This window comes from Phocoena sinus, chromosome 1 (assembly GCF_008692025.1).
Source record: "Phocoena sinus isolate mPhoSin1 chromosome 1, mPhoSin1.pri, whole genome shotgun sequence".
In the NCBI taxonomy this organism is placed as follows: domain Eukaryota; kingdom Metazoa; phylum Chordata; class Mammalia; order Artiodactyla; family Phocoenidae; genus Phocoena; species Phocoena sinus.
In genome coordinates, this window is record NC_045763.1 from 106,432,320 (window position 1) to 106,450,449 (window position 18,130).

The 18,130-nt window shown below is 42.3% G+C and overlaps 1 protein-coding gene across 1 annotated transcript in view; it reads right to left on the reverse strand.

Moving 5' to 3' along the window:
* TBX15 (T-box transcription factor 15) overlaps positions 1-18,130 on the reverse strand; it is a 99,487-nt gene that overhangs the window by 15,135 nt on the left and 66,222 nt on the right. Inside the window, exons 5-6 of the mRNA XM_032650719.1 lie at positions 17,584-17,751; positions 8,653-8,717 (exon numbers count right to left, since the gene is read on the reverse strand). Coding sequence (XP_032506610.1) covers positions 8,653-8,717; positions 17,584-17,751 — 233 coding nt within the window. The remainder of the gene's footprint in view (positions 1-8,652; positions 8,718-17,583; positions 17,752-18,130) is intronic.

An 18,130-nucleotide genomic window follows, 5' to 3' on the forward strand; every position in this document is an offset into this window, starting at 1 on the left:
GTTGAGTTAAGATTGTTCCTTGCCCAGTGATTCCCAACTTGGGAACCCTGTCCCCACTTGGAGTCCGAATAGGTAGCGATGGTGGTCCAAAAGGAGTTTTCGCTGCCTCAAGAAGTACGATAAAAATCCTTGATAACACAAAGCAGGCTGCCTAAAACATTAAGTTTCTTTGCATTTGACTGGCATGGTCTCACTTTAACTTAGTAATACTAAATCACATAAGGCACAGATTAGCATAGTGGTTAAGAACACAAGGTCAGGAGCCAGACTGCCTGGGTTCCAACTGCAACCCTGCCGCTTACTAGGGCAGCGTTGCCTAGTTGTATAACCTTTTCACGCCTAAAGTCTCCCTACCTGTAAAATGGGGATAATGATATTATTCCCTCCTAATTGTAACTTAATAAATGCATATTGATTAAAGACAAAATATTTCAAAACAAGAGAGAAAATACAATGAAAGCGTGAGGACCATTGGTCTAACTCAAGTAAAAGAAATCCCGCCATCTGCTCAGATTGTGATCTGTAACACGAGAAAACACTTTTCCTTCACTGGGATTCAAAGCTGTGTCAGCCCCCTGGCTCTGGATTGAATGTGGAAGGACCTCTACGTTACCTAATTTCATTTCTCATTCTCTCCTCTAAAAACAAAAAAAAAACGTGTCCCTCAAGCCTCTTTAGGCCTCATTATCTTGAAGATATTTCAGATTCCAATATGTTAGCCATTAAACAGACGTCTATCTGTTAGATGACACCATCCCTGGGCAAGAGCCATAGATAATAAAACAACTGCCAACTTTCTCTGGCAAACCCACATGGCCAAGAGGACAATGGTGGAAAAGATTCATGACAGAGGAGGGAGAACAAATAACAAGGCAGAGAAAAATGTTAAATACTGGTTGAAAGACCGTAAGCTGGGGGACATGAAAAACAACTAATGCCTGGATGAATAGGAGGAGTCTGGCAGGATGCTGCTGCCAGAGTCCAGTATGGAGCCAGCTACCTTGAACTGCAGATACGGCAATGCCTGCAGGGGAGTCCAGCACTGATTACTTCCATAGATCTGCTGAATGGCACCCATGCCAGGGATAACAAGAGTATACACAACCTACAGGGGCTAGTGAGACTGCCAGGAACGAGCAGGATGAGATTGGCTGGAAAAATACAGCCAATGGCTCTAGGGAGAACAAATGAAAATATAGAAATTGAAAGTGAGAGAGATACTTGGAAAGTTGTGCCGGTTGAAGGAAAGCGAGTGGTCAGCTCCTTGGCTCTAAGCTTGCCTTCAGGAGTGACAGGGAAATGGAGGTGGACAAGGGCAAGCTATGCCTATCAGAGGAGTGAGACCTCATTCTCTGGATGTTGTCACTGGCTGGCTTTGCAAATTCTAAAAGCTAATACCTCACTGTACTCAGTTTTACCGTCAGTAAGTGGGAAACGCTGTACCGATACCCATCAATGCAGAGGTAAAAATAGAAAACTTGGACCACAGATACTAAATGAAATGATTCTTACTATTATTTGTATATGTATGATTTGATGCCTAGAAATAAATTTACAAGGTTGAACTATATGAAATTGCTAATATCTTACTATTTTTGACCTACAACTAAGGAAATTTTGTATGTTCAGCTTAATAGCCAGATAAGGGTGTAGACAAGATTTGAGATACTTAGTTATACTAGAGAAATCTACCAACAGATTTACACTAGAGACCCACCCTGTACCTTGACTCCCAGAGAAAAGTTGTTTCTTTTGGATCTAAGCAAGGATGATCTGGCCCTGGAGCTAATCTTTTTTCCTCTTCCCTCCTGTTAACTTTCAGCACTCTTAATTCCTCATCTCACAGTCCTCTTTCTGTCTGCATACTTGTCTTTGTTGGGTGTTGTGAGGAGGGGCTGGACCTTGACAGGAGTTCCCATCGTGCCAAGGAAGTGGCTCTTCACTCTGTGAACGTGGCCTTGGGACAGCAGCTGCTTAAGAGGGGGCATCACAAACAAATCTCTACTCCCAAATACTTTCCCCACAACCAGTAGAGATTCCTTCCTTTGGGTTAAGTCTTAGCCTCGTTAAGCATCCTCTTCCAGCAAGTAAATACATCCATTCCCGTGATGCACCGAATGGCTCCATTTTTAGATCACCATCCCCCGATACATGTAAGGGACACTAGGCACGGGAACGACTGTCACCAGCCACATTCCCAGCAAACAGCAGTGCTTGCTGGAAACACTCTGAGAATTAGCCTATGAAAAAAACAATAGGCCCTATTGTTTTTTTAGTGAGGGACAACCTATTAAAACTACTTTCCCATGTAAACCAACCTCCCCATGATACAGGGCCTGCCACTGACCCTTTCTGACAGTCCCTGCCTTGTGGAATTTGAGTGTCCTTGTTCAAGCCTCCAGGGGAGAACTCCACAGAGACAAAGACACCCTCCCAAAAAGCTACAGCAACTCCCTGGACTACAAAAGGGCCAGTCCAAGGGGGAACTGTCATGCAGCCATAGCAGTGGCTTCTGGAGCACCAGGCCAGTAAGGAGCATCTGGAGGAAACCATGTCACCTGGGACAATCCCCCTTGCAGTTGTTTTAGATACTATGGAAGCTGGAAGTACAGGTAGATCCCAAGGTCAAGACAGGATGAAGGTTGCTGACAGAGGAGAACCCAGGGTCACAGACTCCACGGCACCTCTAAAACAAGTTCATAGAACCTTCACTCCACTTGACAGGTCATAATTTTAATCCTCCCCTCTTTATGTATGTGTTTGCTTCGGAGGAAGTCACTGGGAATTATATAAAAGTTCCCAAGCTAACTCGGGCTTTCGGTAAAATCTTGGCAGCCACTCCTCACAGGGACAAGGTTTTCACTTTAGATGTGGGCTGACACCCACAGAGTCTTCCTTCCTTATGCTCATCTGTCTATCCCCTTTCAAGTGCAAGGTCTCTGCAGTGGCAATTCTCCCTCTAGCTGAGCACAGTGGGCTCCCCAGGCACGTGGACAGATAGACATCCCGAGGCTGCTTCTCAACCATGAGACTCAGTGCAAAGACTACTGCTTCTCTTCAGCCTCATGCCCTTCGTCTTCTCTTTGGAAAGAACTGAACCATTGGGGTGGCCATCACCAAAGAAGTAATTTGACCTCTCATTTTGCTACTGACTTTTCTCAACCAAACCTCACTCTGCTTGGGCTCATCCTCTGCGAGCCCTTCTTTCCTGAGTCTCATGCCTCTGGAACTTGCTGGGTGTCTTCCTTCTCCAGGGAGCCAGGCAGCACAGACATGCACCCACTGTGCAGAGCCAGCTCAGATGGCCTGAAGGGTGTGCATGCCTAATCTACAGTTAAGCTAGATCAGTGTCTTCCAGCAGCAGTCCATCTCAGATTTGAATCAAAATTGCCCTTAATCTTTCAAACAAAGACTATTTATAGATTCACTCTTTCTTCCTTTCTCAGTTAGTATCTAAAACTAGCTCCCCACTCTTTCTCTACCTGACTCACCCTTGCTTGGGGTAAGGCTTTCTCACTCCCGAGGTCCTGGTTTTTAACTTCTCTGCCACTTGTCAACTCTGTTCAATGTTTTGTAACTAAATGAATGATTATTATTTTACTTTATATACCTGGCACTACAGGAAAAGAAATCTAAGAACAGGAAGCTGAAAAAGGTAGAGTTCTTTCTTCAAAGGTCTTCATTCTAGCAGGGGCCAGACAGAACCCAGGAACACAGACCACAAGACAAAACTTATTATCAGGCCGAGGGAATCTATCTTCCCCCAGGAACAAAAAGGTGTTACTGTCTTCTCCTTATAGGAGGAATCTCCCACAGGTAATGCTGGATATTGCACCATGGGGCTATGCCTGTTAAAGGTAAATATATATTGACCCCTCCACCCAAAACTACATTTGGGCCACATAATTTCTGAGAAGTCTAGAAGGAAGAACAATTTAGACATAAACAATTTCCCTCCCATTGCAGAGACAATGTCTGGAAGCAAAATCTGTCAGTGTTTCCACTCCAAAAGAACCATATGTTTACTACTCTTCTCTGTAACATGAACACACACACACACACACACACACACACACTTTGGTGGAGACTTCTAACGAGGGACATAATTACATGGGAATGAAAAGTAGCAGCTCCATAAGTAAAGGCTGAAGGGTGGTGACCTTCTCACACTGTAGCGTGAGAATGACACTTCTTAAAGAATCAGGAGGGGCTTCCCTGGTGGCGCAGTGGTTGAGAGTCCGCCTGCCGATGCAGGGGACACGGGTTCGTGTGCCGGTCCGGCAAGATCCCACATGCCGTGGAGCGGCTGGGCCCGTAAGCCATGGCCGCTGAGCCTGCGCGTCCGGAGCCTGTGCTCCGCAATAGGAGAGGCCACAGCAGTGAGAGGCCCGCGTACCCAAAAAAAAAAAAAAAAAAAAGAATCAGGAGGAACTATGATGGGCTCTGATGATGGTGATATCACAGAGCTGACACAGTGAACTCACTAGAACTCCTGTTGGGGTTCTGCATGGCCCAATGCACATCATCCCTTGTCCTCATTTGAACTCAGAATAAACTTCCAAGAAAGACCTAGGAGACTGATGTAGTAGAGACCAAAATACCAGTTTTATTATTGATAAAAAGTGTCTGGAGACTATAACATAGGTGTGAAGGCTGGAGTGAGCTAGAACTCCCTGAAATAAGCTGACTTCCCAGAACTGCAGGCCTCCTCTGCTGGGCTTACCACACAGTGGAAAGAGCCCAGATGGTACACTTTCTGCAGACAAGCGGGTCCCAAAGAGTTCCAGACTCAGCAGTCACATCAGTCACCTTGGTTCCCGCTGAGGGGAAGGAGAAAGTGATGGGGCTAGAAGCCAGGAATACTTCTCATGGATATCTCTTTTCATTCAAATAAGAACGGGGACTAAGTGTCCTGGCCACAGCTGCCTCAAGTTCTTCTCGACACTCAGAGGGCACTGTTGTGAACCCAGCCAGCTTCTGACTGCCCTGCAGTGAGAGGCTTGCAGGATGAGAGAGACTCGTGAGAGGCATTTCAAGAGAGTGCAGTGGGCGGCTGTGTCCTCCCCAGCTTTCCTCTCACACTCTCTTCTGGAGCCTCGGGATCGCACTGGCATGGATTGAGATCGACAAACCTGAACGTGTTTTGGTTTGAGGTTTGGCAATTTCTGTAACTCCAAAGTATTCCACAAATGTTTTGTGTTCTACAAAACCAAAAAATATTGGCCAAGCACTTTCCCCCCTAATTTTTAAGCTCATGTGTTTTTCAAGGAAATGTAATCCGTATGTTTGGGGTACATTTCTATGCAACTCATCAAACCATGCTCATCTGTACGAGTCATTTGATGTCGAAAATGCATGGGGAAAATCACAGATTTATGAGAAGAACTGTGTTAGCACAAGCAGGGCCAGCGATGGTGCACTGGTGGGCACTGCTGGGAAGGTGGTGAACTAACTGGATTCTGGTTTTGGCACAGGCCACCTCTTCCCAAAGATTTATAAATAATCCTCTATATCCTCAGCCATCAATTTTCCCATCTGCAAAATGGCATTAATAATTCTTGCCCTCATCCTGCAGGCAGCTAGTGAGAGTTAAAGTGTGATCATCAGGTAATTTTGAGCTTTTTAAAGAGAAAATAAAAGGGCTTCAATACTTGTCCCAACAAGTTGATTTTAGTCTAGCTTCCCAGAGTGCTGGAGGATGAAAATGGCTTCTACCTTCCCTAATTCATCCTTGTCCCTTGATGACACAGGTGACTTCAGTCTCCTCATATCACAGTTTCACCTGCTAGGGACGTTCAGCCTGACTTCCTGTCCTTGACTATGGAACCCTTTTTTGGGATATAGAAAGTAAATGACACAGTCATGGGGAAGAGTCTACACAGACAGAGAATATAGGTTGATTTATGTGGAAAAGAGAAGGTTCTGGCTACTTGAGTAGGATCTTTAAGTGGATGAAGGGGGTTTAGAGAAAGAGCTCTATTCTCGATATCTGTTGAAGATAAAACGAGTCAAGTTTAAACTGTTAGCATGATAAAGCACAAAGCGCACAGACTTTGACATCAGATGGACTTGGGTTTTCATCCCTTCTTCAATTTACTGTGTGACACTAGGAAAGCTGCTTAAACTCTCGGAGCCTGTTTCCTCATTTGTAAAATACAGGTTGCTTTAAAGATTAGAAAGAATGTAAGTAAAATGTCTGGAACACAGCAAGTGTTCAATCACAAATAACTTCTATAATTACTGATATTACTTAAAACAGCCTGAAGATTTAATAGGACACAATGAAGAATTTCCATGCGATCAGAAATAAATAAATAAGGCACTGACATGGGCTAATGAAGATCCATAGTTTTGCTTTCCTGGAGTTCTTACAGAGAAGAGCAGCCCAACAGGCAGGACAGGCAAGTAACTGTCTGTCCTGAGCAGTAAGATATTCACAGCCTTAAGGCAGACACAGGCCAGGGCCAAATGATGTGTCAAGGTCCTTTCTAGCCCAGTGAGAGGACAGAAGAACCTTGGGACTTTAACTGAGCTGTCATCACAATTTCCTAACCAGAGACAAATGCTTCAAGACACAAGGTCTTAATCTCAAGATTAAAGCGTGGCTCCAATTCCCAGCACAAGCTCTAATGCTGGTCAATACAGCCACTCTATTCCAATTTTCTGTTCTAAGTCATGCCTCTGAAAAACAAGGAATCCAATGGGATGACAAAGCAAAGAAAAAAGAGACAGAAAGAAAGCAGTCTTTGGAGTGCCAAGAATAAAATAAACAAATACTAAATGCCACTGGAGATGCAGAAGGAAAGAAAAAGAAAGTAGTTGGATAACTAAAGTCAGTAGGGTTGGTCTCTGGAGACAGATGGTGATGTCTAGAGTGGAAATTCTTAACTTTTGGTCATAGACATTTTTGAAATTTTGAAGAAAGCTGTAAACCTCTCCCCAGAAAAGTGCACACAGCTCATCCACACACACGTTTCCTTTCAATATCTGGGAACTCACAGAACTCCTGAAACACATGCGTGAACCCCAAGCTAAAGATCTTAAACACCCTAGAGGCTTCTTTATGAAAGGCCAGCTTCTATTTGAGCTCCTTATCACTAACAAGTTCCTCAATAAGCCCAGAAGGCAGAGCCCTGAAAAGGAGGCAACAGGAAATGGCTCACAGGCATGTTTTGTGACCTGGACATGGAATAGAAACTAATTGGGAGGAAGAGGACTGTCTATCTGAAATGGAAGGAATAAGCATTGGCTTCTTCATTGGCTAAATTTTGAAAACAAAGGCCTCTTATTTTAAACAAAGAGTCATTAACTGGAAAGCATTCAGCCTGGAGTCCATATGCCTCAGGCTATACGACTAACCAGTTGCTTGACCTAGAAAATATTACTCAATTTTGTCATCTTCAAACCAGAAGTTCAAGTGAATTTTACTTAATAGATGTGACGTTCAAAAATTCTGAGGAAAATAAAATTTTAAAGAAATCTAAGTGTATTTTAAATATGATAAAAAGTTTCATAAAAAGTGCTTTCATAAATCATTTTGTAAAGAAAATGATCACTACACGCATCTGAGTTTTAGCATAAACTAGGTTCTAATATAATGTGCTACACAGTTCACGAAGTGATTCTAAATATAATATTAGATAGTTTATCTGAAAACTCTTGAAGAGAAAATAGCAAAGATAAATCCTGACAAACTGTGTCATTCAGATGTAAAAAAAAAGGCCCCCAAATTAGGAAAATGTCTGAACATTAAAGTAAATAGTTATTGCAAGGTCTACACACTTACAGGACACATGTGTCATATTTGCTGTTTCAGTATAGTTTATATAAAATGAAATTTTCTGATTGAATAATCTTCGATGTATCTGCTTTCCCTGCCGATTTCAGCTCTCTCCTAACTCTCTGTGAATAACAGATTTTAATTTTATAGATGAAGAATGAGACAGGAAGGATTTAGACAGAAGCAGAGTTAACCAGAAAAATACCACAGTCCCTAAGGCTATTTACAACAGGCGCAAATAGTCCTACAAACGTCACCAATTCCTAAGAGTTCCACAGTATAACAACCTAATCATAATGATGATGCTGGGTCATCAAGAAAGAGTGTTCTATAAACTCTCTTTACTAAAGCAGAAAACATCTAGTAGAGTTTGGAAATATTTCCTAGGAGAAAAATGGTCAATTTTTAAACGAAGTTTTAGCTCTTATAGGGAATACTTTTCTGAAAAATTTTATTTGTCCACAATTCCTTTTTTCCTGATAATGAAAAATAAAGGAGATATTACTATAGTTGCTGTAGCCACCTATAGACACTTATCAGAAAAAGTTGCAATCTTCTAATGACAATAAATCACTGTCAAATTTGTTTTAAGTGACTAAATTACCAAGTACGATGCAGGGAGAAAAACACCACGAGGGATTCAATCTGATGATTTACAGTGTGTTAACAAAGAATTTCGAGAGTTCAACCTCTGGGGGGCAGCTTTTTGATTCTTGGGTCAACTACCCATTTCTCTTTGCCTGCAGCAACACAGTTACCTAGCATGCAAACGTTCTCCAAAAAACCAGAGCCAGAAGCCACCAATGGGGCTTGGAAAAAAGAATGTCATATAGAAAAGAAAGGTCAGTGAGTCTCTTGCCCAGTTTGCTCACCTGTTTCTTCCAGAATCTCTGAATCCTTTAGCAAAAGGGTTTCTGTCAATTTTTAATCTGGTGATCTGGAAACAAACAAAAAAAGCATGAATTGTATTTATATTAACTGACTTCTTTATTGGTTGCTCCTAGAACGTTAATAAAAATCACTCTGTTAACAACAGCTGTTGTTTTTATTTAGTTTCCTCTTAGTTTGAGATTTAGATTGAAGTTGATACAGGACTTGGTCCTGGCACACAGACGTCTGACCCCTCTGACCCACATCTCCCTAAAAACCAAGGTTTTCCCAGTATGCGACTCTGTAAGCTCTCCATCCTTGCCCCAAAATGGTGATAAATCACTTGCCCAGACAAACAAAGGTATCAAAATGGAAAATTGGACAGTGGTCAGATCCATAGTGCATGACACACAGGAGACAGTTGAAACATGCTTGTTGAATGAATGAGTAAATGAATGAGTGAGCAAGTGAGTGAAGAACGAATGAATGGGTTCAGTCAATCCAATCAGGTGCAATCAGGTCACCAGACAACCTGCCTCAGCCTTAAAGAACCAAATAGTTGACTGCATTTCCCATTTCACTTAAGTTGTGCCTTTCTTGCCGCTAGGGGTTGTTCATTTGATGACCTAAAATGGTCTTGTAAAAAGACACAAAAAAGTAGCTGGACTTTTGTCAAGGTTGCATCCAAAGAAAAATCTACAAATGTGGGACGGGATGGGGCAGGACACAGTGCAACTCACCCAGTCTCCAAGTCCCACAAGCCACTCAGGAGAAGCAATGAAGCAGCTTCATAAGGCTAAGCAAATCCAGTGCAAACAGTTGTGTGACCTCGGTTGGATGGGTCCTTAGTAGATATCTGGTTCGACCTCCACTCAGTGCAAGAGTCCCTCTCTATTGTATCCTATCTTAGTCCCCTCCCACTCTGCAACCGTATATATTACCCTCTCGCCTCCAGACTAGAATGGCCTGACCAACGAATTCCATCTGCGCTCTTGTGTTTCCGCCTTTAGCCTTTGTCATGGGAGGCATTTGGATACCTTCTGTCTGAACCTGATGTTAATGACTCGCTACATTCAAGCGATAGAGACTTAGAGGTGGGGGTTAAGGAGTTCAGGAAAGGAGGAAAGTCACTCAATAGAAGGTAATTCTGAAAAGAAGGGGATCTCATTTTCAAGACCATCTTCCCATTCCTGATCACTGTAGAATTTATCACTAGGACGGCTGAAGTTGTTTCTTGTGTTGCAAATCTTTCCAAGTCCCTCTTCTGTCTCACTTCGTCAGAGTGGAATTTCCCAAAGCCACATTCTAAAGGTCTTTAAAACGCAATGTGAGATTCTGACAGACTCTGACTTGAAAGTACCAAAGCTTTTTTTCCCCCCTAAACGTCCTTTGCCTCTAGAGTGGCACACTAATAATGTAGCACTCACAATGAAGCAAAAGCAATTTGACATCTATTTTATAGACCAGAGCAGGAGCCTGAAGCTTTGGCTTTCTCAAGTCTAGCGTCTGCCCTGTGAATATTGTATTGAGTTTAAAGATTGTCACTGCTTTTCTGTTGTTGACTTAAAATCAGTTCTTTCTTCCTCCATAATCCACAGCAATAAACCACACACCATATTTTCTTTTCAAGTTGGGGTTATAATATTTTATTTTCTCCTTCAAGTTGGCTTATCCTGTCTGACTCATTTATGATAGGGGTTGCTGATATACGATTGTGCTGCTATGTTTTGGGGGCACAGACCCCTGTAAATATAACGACCTTCTATTTCACGGTCCTGGGAGAAATGGTTGAAAACCAGTTCCCCACAGCTCCCTGTATCACAGGCCAAGGAGTCTGCATGGAGATTTAATAGACAAATGACACCAAATGTTAGGAAACACAACACCTCTCTACTTGTTTCAAAGCTTTTATTGTGGGATTTGGACCGCTTTATGAAGAGTGTGACCGTGCTGCTCATCATTCATTTATTATCAAGTGCCTTTTGTGTGCAAAGCAATGTGACAGGTAGCACAGGTGACAGCGTGGCAGACAGTCAGTATACGGCTGTGTATCATCGCCCCCAAGAAGTTTATAATTGAGGAGAAAAAAGAAGACATACATATTAATAATTACAATGTAAAACAGAAAGTGATAAGGTTTGAAATAAAGGTAAAGTGCCCCAAGAGCTTAGAGGAAGCAGTAATTGCTCCGAGCTGAAAGGCTCTGGGGTTTCACTTTAGTGGAAGCACGTGAGCCAAGCTGGGAAGGATGCATAAGATTTTAATGAAAACATTAAAAAGGGGAGAAAGGAACAAGGGAAGCATTTCAGAAGAAAGGTCCTATGTAAGCCATAGAATTGAAGTGGGAAGGAATGAAGCATTTTTGAGAAACACTGAAGATTCCAATTTGACCAGAGCACAGGGTACAGGAAGAGAAGCAGTGAGAAAGAAAGCTGAGATGCTGGCCTGAGGCCACATCATGAAAAGCCTTTACTACCCTGCAACATTTAGATACCCTATAGGTAGAAGAGAGCAATTCTAGCTATCCAAACCGAATTATGATCCCAGTTAATGCTTGTGCTGACAACTTAGGCTATATCTACAAATAGCAAGGGTAACAATGAGAGTATTTTGGAGGAATAAATCAATGTATTCACAACCTCAATAATCCTTAGTTTCTAATAGTCCCATGGTTTCCATATCAAGAAACTCCTGGTAGACTCAGTATAGAAAGGGATGCAAATGACAGGTTGCTGTCCTACAGGAGACAAGGATGTTGCATAAGATGAATTCTCACCAGGTAGAAAAAGAAGTAAAAATCCTCCCCTTCCACTCCAGGGGAACATGAGAAGAGAGGAGAGAGACAGGAGAGAAGCAATCAGTTAGACTTACATGTGCCTTAGCTTTCTACTCAAACCAAAATCCAAGGGCGGTGGGGGAGACTCAGAGGAACACGGGCAGGGTCACCTCCATACACACATGGGGGTGGCTGCACCAGTATAAGTGCTGTAGGAAGAGGCCTGAGTTAGGATCCCCAAGCCTTCCATGGCCCTTTGGCAGTGGGTCAGGGACTCAGAGGTCCTCACATGCCATGACAGGGAAGGCAGGGTGACCCCGACATAGAGGTGCTACAGTCCAGACAGGAGTCAAACAGAGGCCCTGGATGAGAACTGAGGTGAGGCTGAGTCATTCAGGGAGGCCCAGGAGGTCCAACTGAGGCAAGAACACAAAAGCACAAGGTCAGCAGTCTACTGCCAGTAAAACAAATCAACACAAGGAACCCCAAGACCAGCCCAGACCTGACCCCACCCCAGCAGAGGCCAGTGAGGCCCAGAGAACAGCACAGGGGTCCACAAGCAACCACAGTGAGGGCTCAGAAACCTCACTGCCTCCACCCCTGCCCATGCACCGTACATCTAGAGGCCGTCTGGAGGAGGAGGCGAAGCTCATTTAAATAGTTAATTTTCAACCCTCCCCTCAATTATATTTATCAACTAGGCTCAAATATGGCGGTCGATCTCCACCTCGTCACCTTAGACCAGGTCAGTGTCGTATTTTGACTAAACCACTCTAAATACTCTTCAAACTGATCTCCCTTCTTCCACTCTTTTCCCTGTCCAATCTCTTCATTCAGCAACCAAAGCGATCTTGGTTAACGCACCATAGTTGGACGATGTCATTCCTTCAGTGCCTACCACTGTGCTCAGAATTCAATCCAAACTCCTTGCCTGGCCTTGCGGGGCCAGCATGCCCTGACCCCTGCCTATCTCTTCATCCCCACCCACCCTCCCCTGACTCTGGTCCCCAGGCTCCAGGCAACCTGAGCTGCTCTCAGTGCTGGCATGTGCCCTGCTCTTTTCCTGCTCAGATTCCTCACATGCACTCTACCTCCAGACTGAAATGCTCTCTTCTGTACTCTTCATATAGCTGACCCCTCATTCTAAGTCTGAATCTAAATGTTATCTCCTGAGAGGCATCTTCCTTGATCCATTCCTCCAAAATAGGATATTTCTGCCACTCTCTTTAACTACACCCTCTTTAATTCCATCTTTACTCTTAACCCAGTTGGTAATTACACATTTATTTTGTTGTTTACATATTTACTATGTGTCTCTCCCCCTAGACTACAACTAGGAACCCTGTCTATTTGATATACCATTTTATGAAGCAGAACCGAATATGACATGCTATTCATGCTCAATGAATATTTGTTCAGTGAATGCATGGAGTGAGGGAGTAAATGAATGAATGAGGATGCGGGAAACAGAAATCACCAGTCCCAAAGCCATCACAAGCCTTAGAGGATACAAATCAAACAACTCCCCCAATCCCATTTGCTTTCACTGTAGGCATTACAGACGAAAGTCTTGAATGTCTTTCCAGTCAGAACAAGGTCTATTAGTAACTTCCATTGTAGCTAAAGCTATGCCACAGCAGTCATGCTCAAACTTGGTCTGATGATAATGAGGAAACATGGAAAATACAGAGGTTGTGGAAGCATTTTTCTTCCCTGATTTTCCTTCCATAACGTTATACTGATGTGTGTAGTCTGAGTTATTGAAGACTACGGGATACAAGGGGGTAATTACTGGCTTGCCACCATTCATTTTAATCATTTTCCCTCACTATTTTGCCTAGTAACATAGAGGCAGTTAATAAATGAGGTATACCTCACCACGCACAGTGCAGACATAAATAGCACAACCTACAAAGAAAATGAAACCTGAATATTCTCAGCATAATTTTACAGGACCAAGGCTCAAAGAGACTTCCCTTATTAACATTCTTATTCTTTTTTTTTTTTACCATATTGCTTGAAAAGCATTCCATCAGGATAAAAAAAAAATTTTAAGCCAACATAAAAAAAAATTCTGCACTAATTTGATTGGAAAGTTAGAGCAAAACTGGCTCAATAGTTCAGGATCTAATGAGTGGCTCAGAAATCCTATTGAATTTGCTTATACAACACTGGCTGTAGTTTCAGACTTCCTATGTAGTTCATGTAGCCAATTCTCATCAAGAAATAAGACTGTATTACCTGAGGAGAACATGGCTGTGTCATTTTGAAATCTAGTTTCCTGTTTGGAAAAAAGAAAAACAAATCAAGGTTCAGCAGACTTTTTCCCTTAGAAAAGACAAAGACTCTGCAGTGGAAATTTCCTGCTAATTCCATGAGGACATATTGGCGTCAGCCTCTTCCAAGGAAAAGCATTAAGTGTAGAATCACCTTTATTCCCGCTTCTACCACCTTGTTCTCCATGATGAGAGTCTGGGCATGGTGTACTTTCCTCTCTGTGAAAAGCCTGCCAAGTTGGCACTCCAAGAGCAAATAATAGTAATAATAACTTCAGTATGCTAGCGGCCCTGGGAGTCTATGCATCAGTCAGCAAGGGTGAGAAGGAATGGGAAAGGGGGAAAGAAAAGCATAAACTATTTCATGAAAATAGAAACTCTTTCTTCACACTTCACTCCTACCAAGAAACTCTTTCTTCACACTTCACTCTTCATCCAAGGAAGCAGAACCACGGATACATAAGGAAACTGGTAGTAGAGGTATGCTGGCTAATTATTCAGTCATTTTCCAAGCATGTAGTCAGTACTATGCATAGACTATAAATATCTTCGAATTATGGAAATGGAAGGGTCCTTCCTCCTAATTAGTGGCTTGTGGGCTTCAAAATGTCATAGGCCAATTCTAATCCCCTCCCCTTCCAACATGTGAAGGATCAACATTGGCATTACAATTTTTTATTCTACCAGATAAAGAGAATTAACAGCTCTCCATTATCTCCTGCCATCATTATTCCATAAAATAAATGACATTTTAGTAACAAACTGAAGCCCAGAAAGAGAAAATAGCTTGCTCAGAGTGACACAGGTAGCTAGTGGAGAATTTAGGACCAAAACCCAGGTCTCCAAATGCCTAACCCATTGCTATCTGTGGAACAGGCCACTGCCTTTCCTTAGGAAGGCTAGGCAACAGTTCATTTCAGTTCCGTTCCCTCCATTGTCCTTCCTGACTTGTGCTCCTCCGAACAAGTCCCTGAGAGCAATGAGGATCTATCACTGGCTCTTCTCTCTTTCCTTTCTCATTGCCTTCCTAACCCTTCCCTTTAAAAAAAAAATGAAGTAAACAACTTTGCTTTAAAATATTATTTGTTCTCAATCTAGAAGGTTGAAGGAAATAAAAACACGGTAATCACTGAATATAGCTCACAAAAGAGAACAGTTTATGCTACCCAGCATCTTCATGACAAGTCTGCAAATTATTTTTAGGTAACAGATCTGACAGGATGCAGACCTCAAGATTCCTGGGGGAGAGACCTGAGGTTAGTTTGCTTTATTAGAAGGCACTGTATCCTATTAAATCATATCTACACAGCTAAAGGGAATGTTAAACAATCACACTTGATTTACCCAGGGACTGGAGGCTTGTTAAACAGGCAAAAGCTGTTATCTAGATTTTAAAATGGGCAGAATTGAGAATGACTCATCTATTTTGAATGTCAGCACATCATGAATTCACTAACGTGACATGAGAACAGAGAGATCAAGGTAGTTACCTATTGAATATAATACCTTCGAGAGCCCATGTAGCTCCTCCAATTCCCAAGAATCTACTTTCTTCTTAATGAGCAATTTATTCTTTAAAATTGCCTCTATTCCCCACTAGCCTTCATGCCTGTGCAGGTGCAGGTATTTAGCAATGTAGGCTGACTACTGACAATTTGATGCCAGGTTTGTGTCAGTGACTTAATGCAGGTTCCCTCGTCTAGTCCTTATAATTCTATGAGGTCAGGACATTTTCAGACCAGGAAACACAAGTTGAAAGGGGTTAAGAAACTTGCTTAAGGTCACACAATTCACCAGTGAAAAGGTCAGAAACCAAACTAGATATGCCTACTACCAAGTCCCACGATCTTAGTCATGGCATCCTACCCCCACCAAACCACCACTGCCCCACTCAAGTCCAAATATAGACAAAATATTTATATGAATAGAATGTACTCAGGTGCAGGAACACTGTGAAATAATGCAGAGGAAGTGAAAGGGATTTCAGGTACCCATGTTTGGTCTTCACAGTGAGCTGTAGGTTTTTAGTTTTAGCTTGGGTTATACTGACCCTTCTTGGCCTCTAGAACCGATCTCAGTGAGGCAGTAGAATGGTCATTTATCGGTGTTCTAGTTTGCTCTACAAACTACGTTCTTGAGTCATATTTATTGCCACATCTGTCTGTCTTCATGAGAAAGTAATGATAAAAATGGTGGCTGGGGTGGTCTTGGAAAAAATCCAATTTTCCGAAGAACTTAGACTTATATTCCCCCTTTTCTGTAACACAGTTAATCCCAAAGTTCCATTTGCTCAAAAGCCATGTCTATAGTGCTGCTCTATCTAGCATCAGAGCTTAAAACATCTTGATTACTGAAGTTTTCTGTAAGGACTCTCCATGGTCTCTGCAATTTTACTATCTGAAGAGTTCGAGAGGGCTTAATAATTTTAAAATAGCGTCCATGGCAAACTAAAGCTCTTCTTCTACTTTAGATCAAATGCGGCATCTAAAAGGAAAGTCCAAAGTTGGGAACACTTTACAGCTGCTGAGAAAGCCCAGCAACCATAGAGCACTTAACATTTATTGGACTAAAGGGTTGTTGTATATCAAATTCCCCTGAAGGTAAAAAGCATCTAAGGAATTTTATCAGGATGTGCCATGAAAGATAGAAAAATTCTTTCTACTGTATATGAACTAAAGATTGTATAACTCACCTTCATCTGCCTGTTACATACTAAGCCCTTGATAAATATTTAGTAAATGAATGTTTTTCCTCATTGCTTTCTTTGTCAGAGCACAGTATTCAATATAAAAGGTATTAAGTACTATAGTATACGTCCATTTTGCTCCAAGCAGGCCCAAAATAAAAGTAAGCAGATTTTCAAGCTAAATAAACAAGCAAAAACTCTGTTGTAGAAAAGAATTCACTGCAGGATCCTACGAATTAGACAATTTACCAAAATATGAAATACAATCTAACTTACAAAAATGAGATTCACATACAACTTTCAGAGAACTGCATAAAGTGAGATCACTTGTGAATCCAACCAGTCACCCTCCTCAGAAAAAGAACATTGTTTAGAAATGCCCACAGTAATTCCAGACTTGGCCTCTCTCTTCCCCTCACCCACTCACTGGCTAATTAGTGTCTCAATGTCAGAAAAAGCATCGGTTCTTCCACAAAAACTTCCCTCATTCCCCAAACCAAAACGAAAAAACAAACAAAAAACTGTGTCCACATCTCTGTTGTTAAGTTATTCCACTGTGTTATCATTATGTATTTATGTGTCTTTCACTCAACTCAAACTCTTCTTTTCTTAGGGAGAAATGCCTTCATCTGCTAAGCTTAGAATATCGTAAATTCTCAATAAACATTAATGGAATGAATGAATATATTACTAACATAAAAACATACACATCTTAGGGTGTGGCTGGTGAACACATGGAGGCCAGTTTAGTCTGAAAGTGTAAATGGAAGCAGTGGGTCTGACATAGAGTTTGAGAGGCTTGATGACTTTGACGTAGCCTGATGGACGGCTCCACGGAGAGGATAAGAGGGAAGGAATGAATCAAACCTCAGGAATTTCAAGTGATGAGGAACATTTGCCAGGATGTAGTAGAGATCACGAAACATGGGTACAAGTCCAGAGAGACATGAAAATGACTTAGGAGGTTTGGTCCTCCTGGTCAAAGATCTTGCCTCTGATCTAAATCTAGACTCTGACAGCTGCTACTAGACATTACCCCCTTGTCATCACCAGTGCCGCGTGTGCGCCGCCAGCCTGGTGTCTCTCATTCCAGCATTTCAGTGCCATGCAGAAGGACTAAGCACTTCTTACAAAAGGATGAGTAAACTCCTTTAAAAGCGGCTGCAGCAGGAGACTCTCCAAGGCAGCCTCTTACCTGCTGGTTCTGATAGGCTGTGACTGTGGTAAACACGGTCTCAGGAAAGTTGAATGTTTTCACTCCATCCCCAACAGGAACGGCTTTGGTGGGTGAAAGGTCGCTGCTGAAATCCTTGCGAATCACATGAACCCGAGGCTGGTATTTGTGCATAGAGTGAAGAATGATCTGAAAGGAGAAGGGGAAACATTACTCCAGCGTTGTCTCTAAGGTCCCTACATCTTTTCCAGCTCTCATGCAAACAAAATTACAGGATAAAAGCGTTACAGGAAGAGCACAGTTTAGAGGTGGGATGTATGGGAAACTGGAAATCAGTGTACATTCCCATGGCTGGAAGGACTAAGTGATCGGATAGCATCACATCACATGGAACCACGTAGCAAATATCCCAATCATAGGTGGTGAGTGCAATATGTTTGCTTGAATTGGATAACTACTGAATGAATCGGTTCCAGTACCAGCAGACATCACTCCACTAAAAGGTCTCAGAACCTCTACTATGTGACAGTCGTTCCCTCCTGCTTCAAATTTTCAGCACGAGTTCATC